Raw genomic sequence first — 16,804 nt, forward strand, 5'->3', positions numbered from 1 at the left:
TTTTTTAAAGGGCAGAAAGAAGAGCACAGGTGCCAACAATCTTTAGAAGGTAGAAAGTAACAAGTGGTAACTGGCTGACCCAGAACATAAGAAGAAAGTCAGACACAAGCTTTTCTGGAGGTTGAGTGGAAAGTTATGAAGGCTCCCCAAAAAAGCAAGTGCACACTGTCAGGAAGAATTTGATACAGGCATTTTTAAACATATCCTCCATCCTAGAACAAGAGTCACCTCACAGTCACTCTGACTCAGCCTGACCTAAATAATACTCCATCATCATGCAAAGAAAGGAAATTGCTATCTGGGGCTGGAATCATGAAAATACCTGGTTCAACATGGAATAGTGACCACCTTGAAGAATAGAGGTAATGACTACAAGGACTCTTCCCTAGCAATGGCTTAACTGCAAAAGTTCCCCCTTTCCTCAGGTCTCTATAACTACTCCAGATGGGTCTCAGTCTCCACTGGGCCCTCCTCTGCTGGTCTGTCCCAAATAAACCTGTGTTGCTATTGATCCGCTTCCTCTCTATTTCCTTCATTCAGTTCTTTCCTTATACATCCAAGAAACAGAACTCCAAGAGAAGCCAGAAGCAATGGCATACTGTGATCCCAGTGACTCAAGAGGCTGAGGCAGGAGGATCACAAGTTCAAAGACAGCCCCAGCAATTCAGCAAGACCCTGACTCTAAATGAAATATGAAAAGGGCTGAGGATGTGGCTCAGTGGTTAAGTGCTCCTGGTGCACCCGCCCAGCAAGAGTAAAGGAATCTCCCAGAATTTAAAGACATATTTCCAAATTAAAGGCCTACCAAGTACCCAGCAACCCACCTCCCCAAAATGAAAAGCTTTCAAAGATTAAGACATCAGGTCAGGGAACTTCCCATAACCATGCTGTGGACTGCAAGACGATAGGACAAAGACTTCACATTCCTGAGGAAAAATGATTTCCATTCCAAAATGCTATACCCAACCAAGAGAGATAAAGGCATTTATAGGAATGCAAAATATTCCTCCCATTCATCCCTCTAAGGAAGCTACTAGAGGATGTGCTCTACCAAAACAGGGCAGCAGACCTAGAAAGACAAAGACATGGCATCCATGGCTCAATCACAAGTGCCACACACACTCACACAAAAAATAGATATGCCATCCAAGTATCAGGCATCAATAAGAGAGCAGTAAGGCAATTTCCAGGGCAAAGACAGGCCCAGGAACTGATCTGGCAACAGACTTAATGAACAACTATCCAGACTAAGGAAAGCTGAAAATTCTAAGACAAGTGTACTGAGGTAAAAAGGATCCAATAAACTACCTATCATGTAGAAAGCTGTACTGAGATGCATCTTACAAAGCCATCAGAAGGTGTAAAATGATGTAAATGGCCAGTGAATATAAGTGAAAAAGAAGCAACTACTGGGGCTGGGATTGTGGCTCAGCGGTAGAGTGCTCGCCTAGCATGTGCAGGGCCCTGGGTTCAATCCTTAGCACCACAAAAAAATAATAACTGAATGGAATAAAGGTACTGTGTCCAACTACAACTAAAAAAATAAATATTAAAAAAAAGAAGCAACTACTAACTTTAGAAAAACAAAAAGCTGTATGAAGAAATATAATCATACCTAACCAGCTGTGACTATTTACTTGGACATAATAATGTATACACTGAATATATAATGTTAGTGAAAAGAGAGGAGAAGGATTAGGACTAAATTCATCTCTTCTAAAGTAAAAAGTGTCTAAAATTTTAAAATCCAAAAATAACAGTCTAAGCATGTTTAGAAATGTGGAGGTAAACACCAGAAGAAACAAAGAGTTGTGGCTGCCTCTGAGACACAGGATTAGGAGAAGTAGAGGGACTAGTGTCTTTATTTATTTATAATCCTTTTAATAATCCTGGATTATGTTTTTTGAACAAACATAAATGGGTAAAGGGACAGGGGAATAAATAGGAAGAAGTTAAATCAGTAGCAACTCTATATAAAAACAAACAACAACAACAAAAAGGTTAGCATCATCTTACTTAAATGGTAAACTAAGTTACAGGATTAGAAGAACTACCAAAATATCCACCATCTGCCTGGTCTCTTTGCCCTGTCAGAGTTATCCAAGAAGTGACTGTCCACAAGAGGACCCCCATGACTGGTGGGCACACTGGGGATGTGCAGTTCTCAAGTCCTGAGACTTCCCAGGAGCATCCGCCCCCAACCCAAAGAGGGAGAATAAAATAACAGCAGTGGTAGCTACCATTGAGCATAATTCAATTACTAAATTCTTTATATTCATAATCTCCCTTCATTATTTCAAAAGCCTATGAAACTGGTTTTTAATATTACCTTAGTATTAACAAGAAAACTTCAAAGGGGGGTACTGGAAATGAAACTTTAACAAATTATGTTGTTGCATGTATGAATATGTAACAACAAATCCCACTATTATGTATAGCTATAATGAATCAATTTTAAAAATTAAAAAAAAAAAAAAAACTTCAAAAGCTCAGAGAAGGGGCTGGGGATGTGGCTCAAGCGGTAGCGCGCTTGCCTGGCATGCGTGCGGCCCGGGTTCAATCCTCAGCACCACATACAAACAAAAATGTTGTGTCTGCCAAAAACTAAAAAATAAAAATCAAAAAATTCTCTCTCTCTTTAAAAAAAAAAAAAAAAAAAGCTCAGAGAAAAACCATGAGAAGTTGAATAATTTACCCAAGGTCACACAGCTAATTACAGCAGTCTCAGCTAATACCTGAGCACTTCCTAGAGGCCAGGTCCTATACTATATTCCACATGCACACAGTTCCTGCACTCCCAGAATGGCCTTCATGTCCTGCTTTTCAGAAGAGGACAGGGACAAGTGAAGAGCTATTGGGTAATTTGTATAAAGGGAAAGAGATGGTCAACAGGGCAGAATTCTAGTTCCAGTCTAATCCCCAGAGCAGTGCTCTCACCTCTGCATTCCATGACCTCCCTGGAAGACAACTCAATCCCAGGACTTGACCACAAAAATGGAGAAGGCCTAAAATCCTGCAATCTGCAAAATGTGTGACATAATCACAACCTCCGGATGTTATGAAGGAAATACTAAAGCGGGACTTAGGTTGCTTGTTAGGATAAAGCATAAACAGGAAGCCAAGTAAGCCCTGGCAGCTGCTGGGCACTCATACACTCACAGGGCACACAGCAAGCTCTCCTACCCGCAGACTTGGTATCATCCATTTCTTTCCTGAGCTAGGTTAAGGAGCCAATTCAGTATGCCAAAAAACAATCTGCTCTGGGGCTGGGGTGATGGCTCAGGGGTAGAGTGCTCGCCTAGCATGCATGAGGCACTGGGTTCGATCCTCGGCATCACATAAAAACAAACTAATGTATCTGCCCAAGACAAAAGATACATAAATAAATATTAAAAAAAAAAAAAAAAAACAATCTGCTCTAGAAAAATATCTTTGGAATTTATCTATAGGCCATCTCCCTATTCAACTCTTCACCCCGTGATAGGAAAGTTAGAGTGAAAAAAAGCTTTTGGGGTGCCTCAAAATGACACAAATGGTGGTAGCTGAATTAGGAAGCATCATACAACCAAGAAATCCTCTCAAGTGACAGCCTGTCCAAAAATCCTAAGCCCTGAAAGACTCCTTCCCTGTGTCATTAGCACATGTGTGCCTAGAGGTGCAATCAGACCTTGATTTCATTGTCATTTGCAAAGTTGCCAAAAGAAGCCATGATTTTGGGAACAGCTGCAGCCAAGGTTTCCTGTACTGATTCCTCAGGTCTCTTGCTTGTTCGAGTCAGGCATGGCAGGAGGTTCACCAGGTAAGGCCTGTGTATACAAAATAATGTGTCACTATTCAGGTGTTCTCTAACAAGAAATAGAAGCAATCAGTTCCCTGTTAGCAAAAACCCAGTTTTATCAGCAAAATGGTCCTTAATGGAGATTATACAAGGCTCAGCTAAAGGAACAGGAAGTCTAACCACAGATGAGGTTCAACTGTCCTCCATCTTTCCCATGGTCACAAAGGACTATAAGAAGCTAGGTTTAAAAATCATTTGCAATAGATTACAATAGTTGTTAAAATACCATGAGTTTTAACTGGAAAACAATCAATAGTATAAACAAACACTGAAAACAAAAATTTTTAGAAGTAAATAAACTTTTTATTTTTTTTCTTGCAATATTGGGGACTGAACTGTGGGCTGCTCAACCACTGAACTACACCTCAGCCCTTTCCATTTTATATTTTGAGACAGGGTCTTGCTAAGTTCCCAGGCTGGTCTCAAACTTATAATCCTCCTGCCTTGGCCTCCCAAGTTAAAGATGGGCATCAACTTGCCCTGCTGAATAAAGCTTTCTTGAAATAGGAGCATGACAAACTTGAAAAAAATATTCAAACCAAATGAGGGCTTCAAGATATGGTCTGGCCCTCTAGAGGGAAAAACAGAACATGTAAGGTATAAGGAGTGAGTCACAGAACTGACAGATAAGACTAGAAAACTTCACTGAACAGATTCTTGGCCATGAGGGGTAGAAGATGGCCAGGTGCCTGCAGGGGCATGGCTGCGACAGGCAGTACGCAGTGCCAGAGCACTGAGGCAGGGACTTCTAAATGGAAACAGCAGGGGACTCTGGGGATATATAAGACAACCTGACTTGATGGAAGAACTAAAACCAGGCCAGTGAGTCAACACTGTAATGACAGGGCCAGTGGGGGCCACACTGTCTAGGCCAGGGTGAGGACTCTGGATTTTATCTGAACAGCACTGGGCAATGAGTAAAAGAGTTTCACAAAAGGAATGGTAGCACAATTTTGTATTTTTAAGATCACTTTTGGTTGCTATGTGGTGAAACTGCAATGCATTGCTTCAGAAATACAACAAAATAATTTCAAAATAAAGATAGCTGGGTTTAGAGAGTAGCTCAGTGGTACAGCATGTTTAGCAGGCCCCAGGCCCTGGACAAAATGGACAGTAAAAGGAAAAGGGTTTTGTAAAAAGAAATGTCCTTATTGACTGTACCTCTGCAGCCACATGAGATTCTTACTGAAACTCAACCTCGATGAAATATATCATTGTTCCTATTAACGGTGGGAGTTTAGGCCACTCTATAGGTCACCCAGGGTGAAACCAAGGGTCTCCAGGACATCTGAAGGTCTTGTGGGTTAAGGAGAAGAAATGACAAAAGTGGTGCTTGTGCTCTCTCAATCAACTATCAGAACTGTTTCACTGGTCAGGACGTCACGCACAGTTTAACGCCCATCTTCGAATCCACAAAACAGACAAAGCCTACTTTTCTATGACTCTTACACTTGGTAACAATGAGGTTGGTGAGCAACTACTATGTGCAGATCCCATCACTGGTTTGGGACTGCAGCAGAGAACAAGATGGGAAGACCACTACTGCCCTAGACCACATACCTCTTAATTCTCTCTTGAGGAAGGATGGGACAGGAAACCAAGAGTGCACTACTATAGCATGCAAGAACAAGCTGGCCAATTGCTGACTGCAATTTAGAGGTGCAGAAGTGGGCCATTTCAGAGAGACTGGAAAGGGAGACCTCTGAAGAAGGGTCACGTGAGCTGGGACAACAGATCAGCAAAAGCTAGCCATCCACCAAAAATAGTGACAAACATAACCCAGAGAGGTACAACTTACCTGCATTTCTGAGGCCGAACCAGGTGAGCCAGCTCTGCAAATCTCCACAGGGCAGCACGCAGGCTTCGAGAGGCACCATTCTGTATGGGTTTAAGGAGGGACATGTTACATTTAAGAGCCACATGTACTAGTCACCAAGAGGGCTGCATATAAGCAAAGCATACACTTTCATTGTTACTTTCCGTGTTTAAAGAAAAGGCCAGATAGATGTGTAAAACTTTTGGTAACTGCTTCTAAGATTCTGAGGTCCAGTGGGCTTCAATTATAAAAATATCAAAAACCAAATTGCCATTTTAAAGTCCTATCTCATCTAACAAAAATTAAGAGTAAGCTTTTGGACAATAAAATCTACCTTACCAAACAATATTTCCTCCTAACAATTTTACTTATTAACTAAAATATAAAAATTCATATAAATCCTGCTCAAAACAGTGAAATAGTACCATCTTTTCAAGAATGGAAAGTAAGGGCTCACCTTTTTAATTTCTTTATAGAGTTCTAATTGTAGCCTCGGAAGATTAGAATCCATCAAAGCCTACAAGGAAACACAAAGAGATTTGCTCATAGAAGACCGTCCATTTACAGTTCTAAACAAAGCTAAAAGCAACCAAAATTTTAATTTGGGGACAATGTAAAATATAATAAGAACTACTTTAGGAAGCTATTCACTAAGAAGCAAATTCATGCCAGGCGTGCTGGTGCTTGCTTGTAATCCACCTGTAATCCCAGCAGCTCAGGAGACTGAGGCAGGAGGATCTTGAGTTCAAAGCCAGCTCTCAACAACTTAGTGAGGCCGTAAGAAACTCAGCGAGACCCTGTCTCTAAATAAAATACAAAAAAGGGCTGGGGATGTGGCTCAGTGATTAAGCACCCCTGGGTGCAATCTCTGGTACTAAAAAACAAAAAAAAAGCAAATTCACACAGGACATTACTGAAAACACTAGACATACTACATAATATCAAAACTAAAATAAATCAAAGTTCTCACAGTTCTCACAGGAAACCTTCATTCTTTACATTCTGTCAGATAACAACAGCCCAGGTGATGGGCACCCTGGGAAGTTTGCAGGGCTGGGTGGCTGAGGGCATGCTGTAGGATCTCAGCCCCTCGCTGTGGTGGGAAACAATTTCTGGAACAGAAACATCCTTCCTGAAGGCCTGGCCTCCTCACTTGCTGGCTGGGATGTTCATTGGCCCCCAACCCCAGTGCCAACAAGGAGCCTCATGGTCCTCGAAGCTCATTTCTTACGAGTCCCTACTCACTTCAGGACGAAACCAGCAATTATGTCCACGTGCCCACTTGAACCTCTAACCATGGCTGATGGCATGAAGTCCCCAACAGAGAAGGGCTACCCCACTCTCGCCCTGGAAACCTTCTCTTCTAAAATGGCACTGCAAAAGCTGGCCTACTGAGAGTCGAGACTGGAACAAGCCCTTTCTCACAGTGCTGCACAGCGCCTCGTGTCCAGTGACAAAGCTGGTCCTAGTGGAGTTCACCCACTAGGCCAGCAAACTTGACATTCAAAAGCAGGGGCACACTTTAGGAGACTGATTCTGAAGTATTACAATGGCTCAGAAACTTTAAAATCCTGATTCCACTGACGCAGGAAACTTTTTTTTTTTTTGACACAGGAAACTTTACAATCCTGATTCTACTGTCGCAGTCCATTCTGGAAGTCTTTAAATGAGCAAACCAAACTAGACAAATATATTAAAACACAATTTTTCAAACAAATCAGAAGCCTTAGCAAAGCTTGAGTTAGCTTCATAAATGCTTTGTAGCCCAATATCAAACTTATAACAAGAAAAAACTAGGGCTGGAGATGTGGCTCAGCGGTAGCGCGCTCGCCTGGCATGCGTGCGGCCCGGGTTCGATCCCCAGCACCACATACCAACAAAGATGTTGTGTCCGCCGAGAACTGAAAAATAAATATTGGGGCTGGGGATGTGGCTCAAGCGGTAGCGCGCTCGCCTGACATGCGTGCGGCCCGGGTTCGATCCTCAGCACCACATACAAACAAAGATGTTGTGTCCGCCGAGAACTAAAAAATAAACATTAAAAATTCTCTCTCTCTCTCCTCTCTCCTCTCTCTCTCTCTTTAAAAAAAAAAAAAAAAAAAAAAAGAAAAAACTAAACTCAACTCTCCTCAGAGCAGTGATGCAGCCCACCTGTGCTTCATCCTCCATCGCACCTGCTTCCATGCTCATGGCCAGACCCAGCCCACAGCCTGGCTGCCTCCTGGTCCTGGCCCCAGTGCCACCACCAGAGCTTGGGCCCTATTCTCCTGGACTGTGCAGGCAAGGATCCTTGTTTGGTTCTCTCTACCAGGCCTCTCTCTGCTCCTCACCAGGTCCTGCTTCCAACACAAAGCCCTACTCTGGCCAGGCACAATGGCACAAGCTTGCAAATCCCAGTAGCTCAGGAGAATTGCAAGTTCAAAGCCAGCCTCAGCAACTTAACCAGGCCCTAAAGGAACTTAGCAAGATACTGTCTCTAAATTATTTAAAAAAAAAAAAAAAAAAAAGGCTGAGGATATGGCTCAGTGGTTAAGCATCCCTGGTTCAATAACTGGTACCAAAAAACCAAATGCCCTCCACTGACAGTGTCAAAGATCTTCAAGACCTCCTCATTCCCCATTGCTGAGGGCCATTACCAAGTAGGTATGACGCATCGTAATCCTTGCCAGTGTACCCCATGTTAAATGGACTTGCCTTGGAAATTTGCTGTGACCTTGCTTGTGTGTTTGAGAAAGGTGACCCTGCTCAATCACCAGGGTGGATCCAGGATTAGGGTGTATTCCTGCAGGAAGTATCTCCGTCCTTGGGTTTAGGGCGTGACAATAGGAGTTTTAGGGAAGTTGAGGTTGAAGATTATTGCTGCTGGGATTAGGGTGTTCCTGCTGCTTGGGGTTCGTTGAGTTCTCGTGAGATTCAAATGGGATTTGAAAAAAGCCTCGGTGGAGTAGGATTTGGGATCGGAGAGATTAGGGATTGCCCCTGAACGTGTGTGGAGGCTGGTGTGAGATCGGGAATAAAGAATTGCTGTTTGAACCTACAAAGCTGTGTGGTGCCTCCTGATTCTGGTGCCCCCCAAGACATCGGCACCCCATCAAAGTATGAACTCCTGGAACTGACCCTTCAGGGGCCCCACTCTCCACAGCATGAGAAGAGTCCATCCTCCTTCTGAAGGAAGGATACTGCACAGGGGAAGAAGGTCCTTACTGCCTCCAAGAGGTCCCTCTTCTCCCTAGACAGAGAGCATCACTCTGCCTTCTGACTATCTGGTGTTTTGCTCAGTCCTTATAAATACGGACTTCATACCACATATCACATTACTTCTGGACACACATGCTTCACTGACAGGCTGTGTCAGACCCCAATACATTTTCTACAGAAATGACAAGCAAAATGTTCCAAAGTTCTTAGGCTACAATCTGATCCTTAGAAAATGTATACAACAATTCTCAAGAGGAGACAAAGGTCCAGGATCTGACTGGTAGGTGACCATTTCTTGCATTCCTGCCCATCCCTCAGACCTGCCTGGGGCCACCTATATTCTCCCAGCCTGCCCTTCCTCTGCCACAGTAAAAGCAAGTCTAGCTGGATCCTGACCCCACTTTGTGCCATGGGAACCTGATGACTACAGTATTTTAGAAGGCAGAAATCTGAGAAGCCAACTTTAAGCAAAAGGAAGAGAATAAGACAGACTGAGCTTATCTTATGTTCAGAGGTATACCACGAGAATCTGGAATCTCTGCACTGGGAGACTGAAACTAGAAGAAAGAATGGAAAAGAAGAGAGGCAAAAAGAAGCAGAACCTAAGGCTACAAGCCAGGGCTCTTGCTTACAGACATCAAGTCACTGTGACCAGCAGTTCTGGCGGCAGACTCTAAGCAAGACAGTCTTAAAATGGAACAGTGCCCAGGGCTGGGGTTGTAGCTCAGTGATAGAGCGCTTGCCTCGCATGTTTAAAGCACTGGTTCAATCCTCAGCACCACATTAAAAAAAAGTAAAAAAAAAAAAAAAAAAAAAAAAAAAATTAAAAAAAAAAAATATATATATATACATATATATATATATTAGTGTCCATCTACAATTAAAAAATAATATTTAAAAAAAATGGAATGGAGCCCATGTGTGCAGTAACCAGTACCAGAGTAATCTGGGGTCATTCTGTTCTGTTCCCCTAGCCCCCGACTTGCATGAACAAGGGAAGCTGCAACATCCCTCTTTTAAGGTTTTCTGACCCTGAGGATCACAGACCAAGAATTCAAATATCAGGAAAAGCCCAGCTGGTCCGGCCAGTGGGAAAAATTTTTTAAAAAAAGAAAAGAAACCAAGGGTATCTAGGCCTGGAGAAGCAAACAGAACTCAAACAGGACATCTGCAAACATGTTGTGGAACACCACCTGCAAAAGGGTGACACAGTACCATGCACACAGAACTGGTGAAACTGACCATTAGGCCATCATAAGAGGCAAGGGGCAAGCACAGGCACAAAAAGCAGGTGCAGGGGGAAGGCACAGTGACTACTAGAGATAACAGAGGGATCTCCCAAAGTCTGCCTGGGAAATGGGAGCCAGAACCCAGGCTACAGAGAAGCCACATCCTGACCACAAAAAGCTGAGCTAGCCAAGAGACTGTATGCAGCCAGGTGGGAATGATTCCTGGGGCAGCAGAATTCCACGGATCCATGCAACATGTAACACAAGACAGAAAGCAGGGCTGGGGATATGGCTCAAGCGGTAGCGCGCTCGCCTGGCATGCGTGCGGCCCGGGTTCGATCCTCAGCACCACATACCAACAGGGATGTTGTGTCCGCCGAGAACTAAAAAATAAATATTTAAAAAAAAAAAAAAAGACAGAAAGCAATGCCTTCTACCTCACTGGGGAATAGTGTGAGAATTTCATTACTCATAAGAATACTTACCACCTTGAGGATCCAGTATGTGGCAGTTCACACACACACACACACACACACACACACACACACACACTCTCCTATACTCTCTACAAAAACTCTGTCTGCTCCCATTTATATATGAATACATAGACTAGTGTAACTCCACATCATATACTACAATAATAGGAATTATACCCCACGTATGTATGATATGTCAAAATACATTCCACTGTCATGTAAAAAGAAGGAAATACTATTCTGGATGTATTGGGTTAAATGTTAGAAGAGTCTTGCCTGTGTGCTTTGATGTGACTACACAAAGTGTGAGATCACACTTGGAACTCCTGACAGCTATGTTGTCAGTTATACTCTTTCCAACTAAGCAACTAGTGATTTTTTAAGTATAACGGTTGTTCCATTAGGAAGTGGCAGAGCAAAGATCTAATGCAGATCTCTCTGTGCTCTCAGCCTGGCAACAATGCTCAGTAGCCTTGACAGGAGTAAGAGGGTGACAACCCTTCCTCAGGAAGGCAGGACCACGAGGGAAAGGAGAGGATAATTATTTGGCAAAAGTAAAATTTACTCTGCAAAAAAAGACTCTGAAGAGATCAAGGAACAGCTCTACTCAAAGATCCTAATGGGAAAGGAAATGACTGTGTAAGCTGGAGTTCCTGGTTCTATTCAAGCAAGTATTACTTGTAAGACAGTCTTCCAGGACAGAGAAGAGATGACACCTCTTCTCAAAGTCCTTTCTAAATGTCAGGTAAAGAAAAAAGAGGAAGAACTACCAATGAGCAAGGATTCCTGCAAAGAGGGGAACAAGAAACATGCTCTTCCTCACCATCATCAGGCAGCAGCTTTTGGAGAAGTGTAGAGAGCTATATTAAAGAGCCCTCCTCAGTGCTGGTCAGCCTGTGTGGGAACAACATTTAATTCTGGACCCACAATTCAAAAGGCCCACTGGCAAAGGCAAAGGTGGTCTGGAATCAGTGGACCAGGACAGGTTGGGGACTCATGAAGAGGAAGAGGGAAGGATAAAAACACAGACAGTTTTGCAATACAGTAAAAATTAGTGCATGGAAGAAGGACTTTAATTTTCCATGGCAGCAGAAAACAAAAAAGGAACACTGGATTACAGCTGCGGGGTCTGCACAGGCTCTGCATCAGGAAGCAGTGACAGAACAAGTCAGGGGCCCATCTCTCTCCTCGTCTTTCCCAGCACCACTGCCAGCCAGCTTGGGTGTCCTGGCTATATTACCCCATGCCAGAATCTCCTTTTTCCCCATCTGTGTCCTGACAACCACACTCCAGGAATGGAAGAAGTGCAGATATCCTAAGAACAGGCCACTAAGACACAGAGACTACCTGATGGCGTCTTCTCTAGGCCCATGATCACATCCACAGTTCTTACTTTGATAACTTTGTTCAGGCATTCGTCAGCCACCATCCTGACATCTGACTCCGCATCATCACTGCACAGCAGGAAAAGTTCCATAGCGATGCCCAGAAGTTTCTGAAATTCTGGAGAATTTCTAAGTAAAAGAAGAAAAGAAATTGTCACAACCAAAAGGAACCTAAGGAGACATGGCAACAAAACGTAGTAAAGGATTCGTTATCCTGGGTAGGATTCTGGAACAGAAAAGGGAGATTACATAAAAATTAAGGAAAATTGAATGAAGTTGGACTTCAGTTAATAGTGCATCAAAACTGACTCACTAATTGTGAAAACTGAACCACAATAATGTAAGATGCTAATCAACCAAACTAATTAGATGTAGGGTACATGGAACTTCCTATGCTCTTGTAATGTTTCTATAAATCTGAAACTATTCTAAAATAATTTATTAACAAAAGAAGAGAATATACTTGCAATCCAAATCACATTTTTTTGAAGTTTTATTTTATAAACCTTAAGAGACACTGCTTCTGACCATTAAATCCCAGAAAGCCATCTGTCTCTGCCAAAAGGTAACTTTACCCTGATAATCAGTGTAACAATCTACCTCTTCTCTTCCTTTTCCATCTCACTCTTAATATGCTCCAGAATATAACCATATTTCACTGTAGAATGCATCTGATCATGGGGCTGGGGATGTGGCTCAAGCGGTAGCGCGCTCGCCTGGCATGCGTGCGGCCCGGGTTCGATCCTCAACACCACATACAAACAAAGATATTGTGTCTGCCAGAAAACTAATAAATAAATAAAATTTAAAAAAAAAAGAATGCATCTGATCATGTCAAACTGATTCTGTAGCACTAGACAGGATACCATTGTCACAAAAACTGGAGTGTGGCCACTGTGAACTGTTTAGGCTATCATGATCCAACCAACTAAACCCAGCTACGGAGGGAAAGGCTGATGGGCCATGCACCTGAAACTCAGGTATCCCAACACAGGGGTGGAAGCAACCCCAGGACATAAGGGCTTGTGTTATTCCTGAAACACTAAGCAGATTGATGGACCAGCAACTCAACCTAAAAAGTTCCCTGAAAGCCTCCTCCCCCTTTATCCCTAAGTAGTAATTCCTACTGGCAGGCAGAAGACAGTCATGAGTCTAAGGGTGAGCAAGACTGCACAGTCAAGCTGCAAGGCATCCAGCTGTTCAATTCTATGATCAACAAAAACACAAGACCAAGCCCGAGACTTCCACTTAGCAACATTTCCCTTGTCTACAGGAATACAGCCATGAACAAAGAGCTATGGAGGGAAGGTCTCTGATGAGCTAGAACATTCAGACCCTGTGCTCCAAAGCAGTGCAGTCAGCATAGCTGTCAGGAGTTCCAAGTATGATCTCACACTTTGTGTAGTCACATCAAAATGAAAAGCACACAGGCAAGACTCTTCTAACATTTCATTTAACCCAATACATCCATAATAGTATTGGATTGCTTTCTTTGTACATGACAGTGGAATGTATTTTGACATATCGTACATACATGGAGTATAGTTCCTGTTATTGTAGTTGTACATGATGTGGAGTTACAAATGTAACTCATGTTACATGTATTCATTATAAACACAGCAAAGTAATGTCTGATTGATTCTACTGTCTTTCCTATTCCTATCCTCCCTTCCCTTCCCTTCATTCCCCTTTGTCTAATCCAATGCAGAACAGTATTTCAATATGCAGTCAACATGAAATCACTGATATATAAAACAAGCTTTTGTATAGCATATCTCAATACAGACACTGAATTTTCATTGGAAATACTTATCTACACTTAGATTTCATAAAATTGACAGATGAAGAAGTTCATATACTCTTTCCAACTAATCAACTACTGATTTTTAAATATAAAATAGATATAGAGCTAATCAGATTTTTTATTTCTTCTCTCTCTCTTTTTTTTTTTTTTTTTGGTTCTGGGGTTTGAACTCTGGGAAACTGAACCACTGAACTACATCCCCAGCCATATTTTGTATTTTATTTAGAGCAGGGTCTCACTGAGTTGCTTAGCACCTCACTGTTGCTGAGGCTGGGCTTTGAATCCACAATCCTGTCTCAGCTTCCCCAGCCGCTGGGATTACAGGCATGCGCCACCATGCCCAGCTCTATTTCTTCTTGATACCTACAGTAGTCTTTCAAGGAAATTACCCAATTTCATTCAAGTTGCCAAGTTGAGTGGCATAAAGTTGTTCAAATATTCCCATATAATCATTTTTTATTTTTTTTAGTAATAGATGACATAATATCTTTTTTTTTAAAGACAGAGAGGGAGGGGGGAGAGAGAGAGAGAGGGAGAGAGAGAGAGAGGGAGAGAGAGAGAGAAAGGAGGGAAAGGCTGATGGGCCATGCACCATGTATCTTTTTTGTAGATGGACACAACACAATGCCTTTATTTTTATGTGGTGCTGAGAAACGAACCCAGGTCCCACCCATGCTAGGCGAGTGCTCTACCACTGAGCCACAATCCCAGCCCTGGACATAATATCTTTATTTATTTTTATGTGGTGCCGAGAATCGAACCCATGCCTCACATATGCAAGACAAGTGCTCTACCACTGAGCTACAACCCCAGCCCCCACATAATCCTTTAAAAATTTTTTTTTAGTTGTAGACGAACACATTTTTATTTATTTTATGTGGTGCTGGGGATTGATCTGTGTTTGGGAAAGAAGGCAGCAAGGTATCTTTAACACAGAGCTCTTTGTAAATTTTCCAGTTGATGCTCATGCACATTTAGGACCCACCAGCTCAAACCACCAAATTGAGTACAGAAGCAGACTACAGAGTGTGTGATTGAACATGCATAAAGTTTTATGTGACTTCTCACATCAGAAGCTTCAGAAGCTGCCATCTCAATAACCGTACTGGAGAGAAAAATCAGCATATCACAGAAGCTATGGGAATATTCCAAAGAGCCACGCAGTGCACACTGTCATCTCAACCACACCAAAGGCTGAGGCAGGAGGATTGGAAGTTCAAGGTCAGCCTGGGCAACTTAGCAGGACTCTTTCTTAAAATAAAAAATAAAAATGGGCTGGAGATGTGGCTCAGGGGTAATGTCCAAGGCTGAAACCCCATTACTTCACAAAGAAAAGAAAAGCTCCAAAGGTTGGTCAAATTCAAGGGGAGACAAGAGAAAATACTAGTCAACCATAATTATGCATAAAATATGCTTGTAGAAAATACCCACATCAGCTCTGCACCCTGAAGTCCCTGCAAAGTATCCTAAAGTCCCTGGAGAGTATCCTAAACAAACTGGTTCTTAATCTGATGAGACAAAGAACTACTCTGGCTTCAAAAATTACCCTACTGGGCTGGGGATATGGCTCAATTGATAAAGTGCTTGCCTCGAATGCCCACAGCCCTGGGTTCAATCCCCAGGTCTACACACATACACACACATACAAAAAAAAAAAAAAACAAAAAAAAAAAACCACTCTGTTAACATGTTCCTTTGTAGAAAGAGAAATATGGTGAACACCCAACATACGCTATAAAAACAGGGACACACTAATGTGAAAACTATCAACAGCTGTTACTTTTATTTAAGATGGAAAATGGAACCTCAAATCAATCTTAAGATATCTCAAAATAGTTCAGTAATATGTGAATCTGAGCTGATATTCCATGAATTCCAGATAATTCTCAAAAAACAAAATGACAAGCATAAAATATGAAGCACTCAGATTCAAAGGGATCACATCTTCTGGGTCAGTAGTTTTCAAAGAGAGAGAACCCCTGAACAAAGCGAGGCTACTGCAGCAGAGCACCATGTCACTTAACAGAGCTCTCGGCAGTGTGCGCCCTGGTGGATGCGTGTGCTGCTCTCTCAAGTGAACAGCCCTACGTAGCTACTTCCTTCTAGTGCTTCGCTGTGTCACCTGATCCCACTAGAAGTCTGTAAATGGGCTGTCCCTTCGAGACAAGAGGTTCAAAGATCTGAAACTAATCTAAAACCACCCACCTAATATATGAGAGACACAGATGGAATACAAACCTCGTTTTTCTCTACTTTTATCAAGTTGTTATGGTATGGATGCGAGGTGTTCCCCGAAAGTTCCTGGGTTAATGGAGGAATGTTTGAAGGTAAAATGAATGGACTGTCTGGTAACTGCTGACAGATGGAGCCTGGCTGGAGGGGCAGGTCACTAGCGGTGTGCCCTGGGTGCCTTTTCCCTGTGGCCCTTCTCCCTCCCTATCTCTGCTGCCTAGCTGCCACCAGCTGAGCAGCTTTCCTTCACTGCTCCCTTGGGCTATGAGGTGTTGCTTCAAGTTGTCCATCTATAGACTGAGACTTCTGAGACCATGAGCCCCAAATAACTTTGTTCTTCTCAGGTATTTTAGTCATAGTGGCACAAAACCTGACTAAAACAATAGTACTGTTTTCTACAATAGCATCTGATAATATTTATATTCTTATTTTCAGTATACATTCTCATTTGTTATTTCACTTTCTTTCCATATTTCTACAAATTACATGGAAACAGAATCATCCACCATATTTCAAATGATGGAATGAGTTAAACTAAAATGAAATGTTTGTGAAATCACTTTGAAAGTATAAAATACAAATGCAAGGTAGCATTATATACAAGTTAGCCACCAAAAAGACAAACATTACAAGATTCCACTCACATGAGGTCTGGAGTAATCAAATTCACAGACAGAGAGGAGGATGGTGGTGGCCAGGGCTGGGAAAGTGGGGGATATGGAGTCACAACTTTGTGGGTATAGAGTTCCAGTTTCAAAAGATGAAAAGGACCATGGAAATAGTGAAGATTATGTGACATTATGAATATGCTGAACTGTGTACTTCA

General features: G+C 42.4%; 1 protein-coding gene across 1 annotated transcript in view; it reads right to left on the reverse strand.

Annotated features, from left to right (window-relative positions):
* The window catches only part of Htt (huntingtin), a 136,566-nt gene that overhangs the window by 101,031 nt on the left and 18,731 nt on the right, over positions 1–16,804 (reverse strand). The window contains exons 3-6 of the mRNA XM_026395204.2: positions 11,951–12,071; positions 6,112–6,171; positions 5,637–5,716; positions 3,668–3,806 (exon numbers count right to left, since the gene is read on the reverse strand). Of these exons, the coding sequence (XP_026250989.2) occupies positions 3,668–3,806; positions 5,637–5,716; positions 6,112–6,171; positions 11,951–12,071 (400 nt within the window). The remainder of the gene's footprint in view (positions 1–3,667; positions 3,807–5,636; positions 5,717–6,111; positions 6,172–11,950; positions 12,072–16,804) is intronic.

This window comes from Urocitellus parryii, chromosome 10 (assembly GCF_045843805.1).
Source record: "Urocitellus parryii isolate mUroPar1 chromosome 10, mUroPar1.hap1, whole genome shotgun sequence".
Classification (NCBI taxonomy): Eukaryota; Metazoa; Chordata; class Mammalia; order Rodentia; family Sciuridae; genus Urocitellus; species Urocitellus parryii.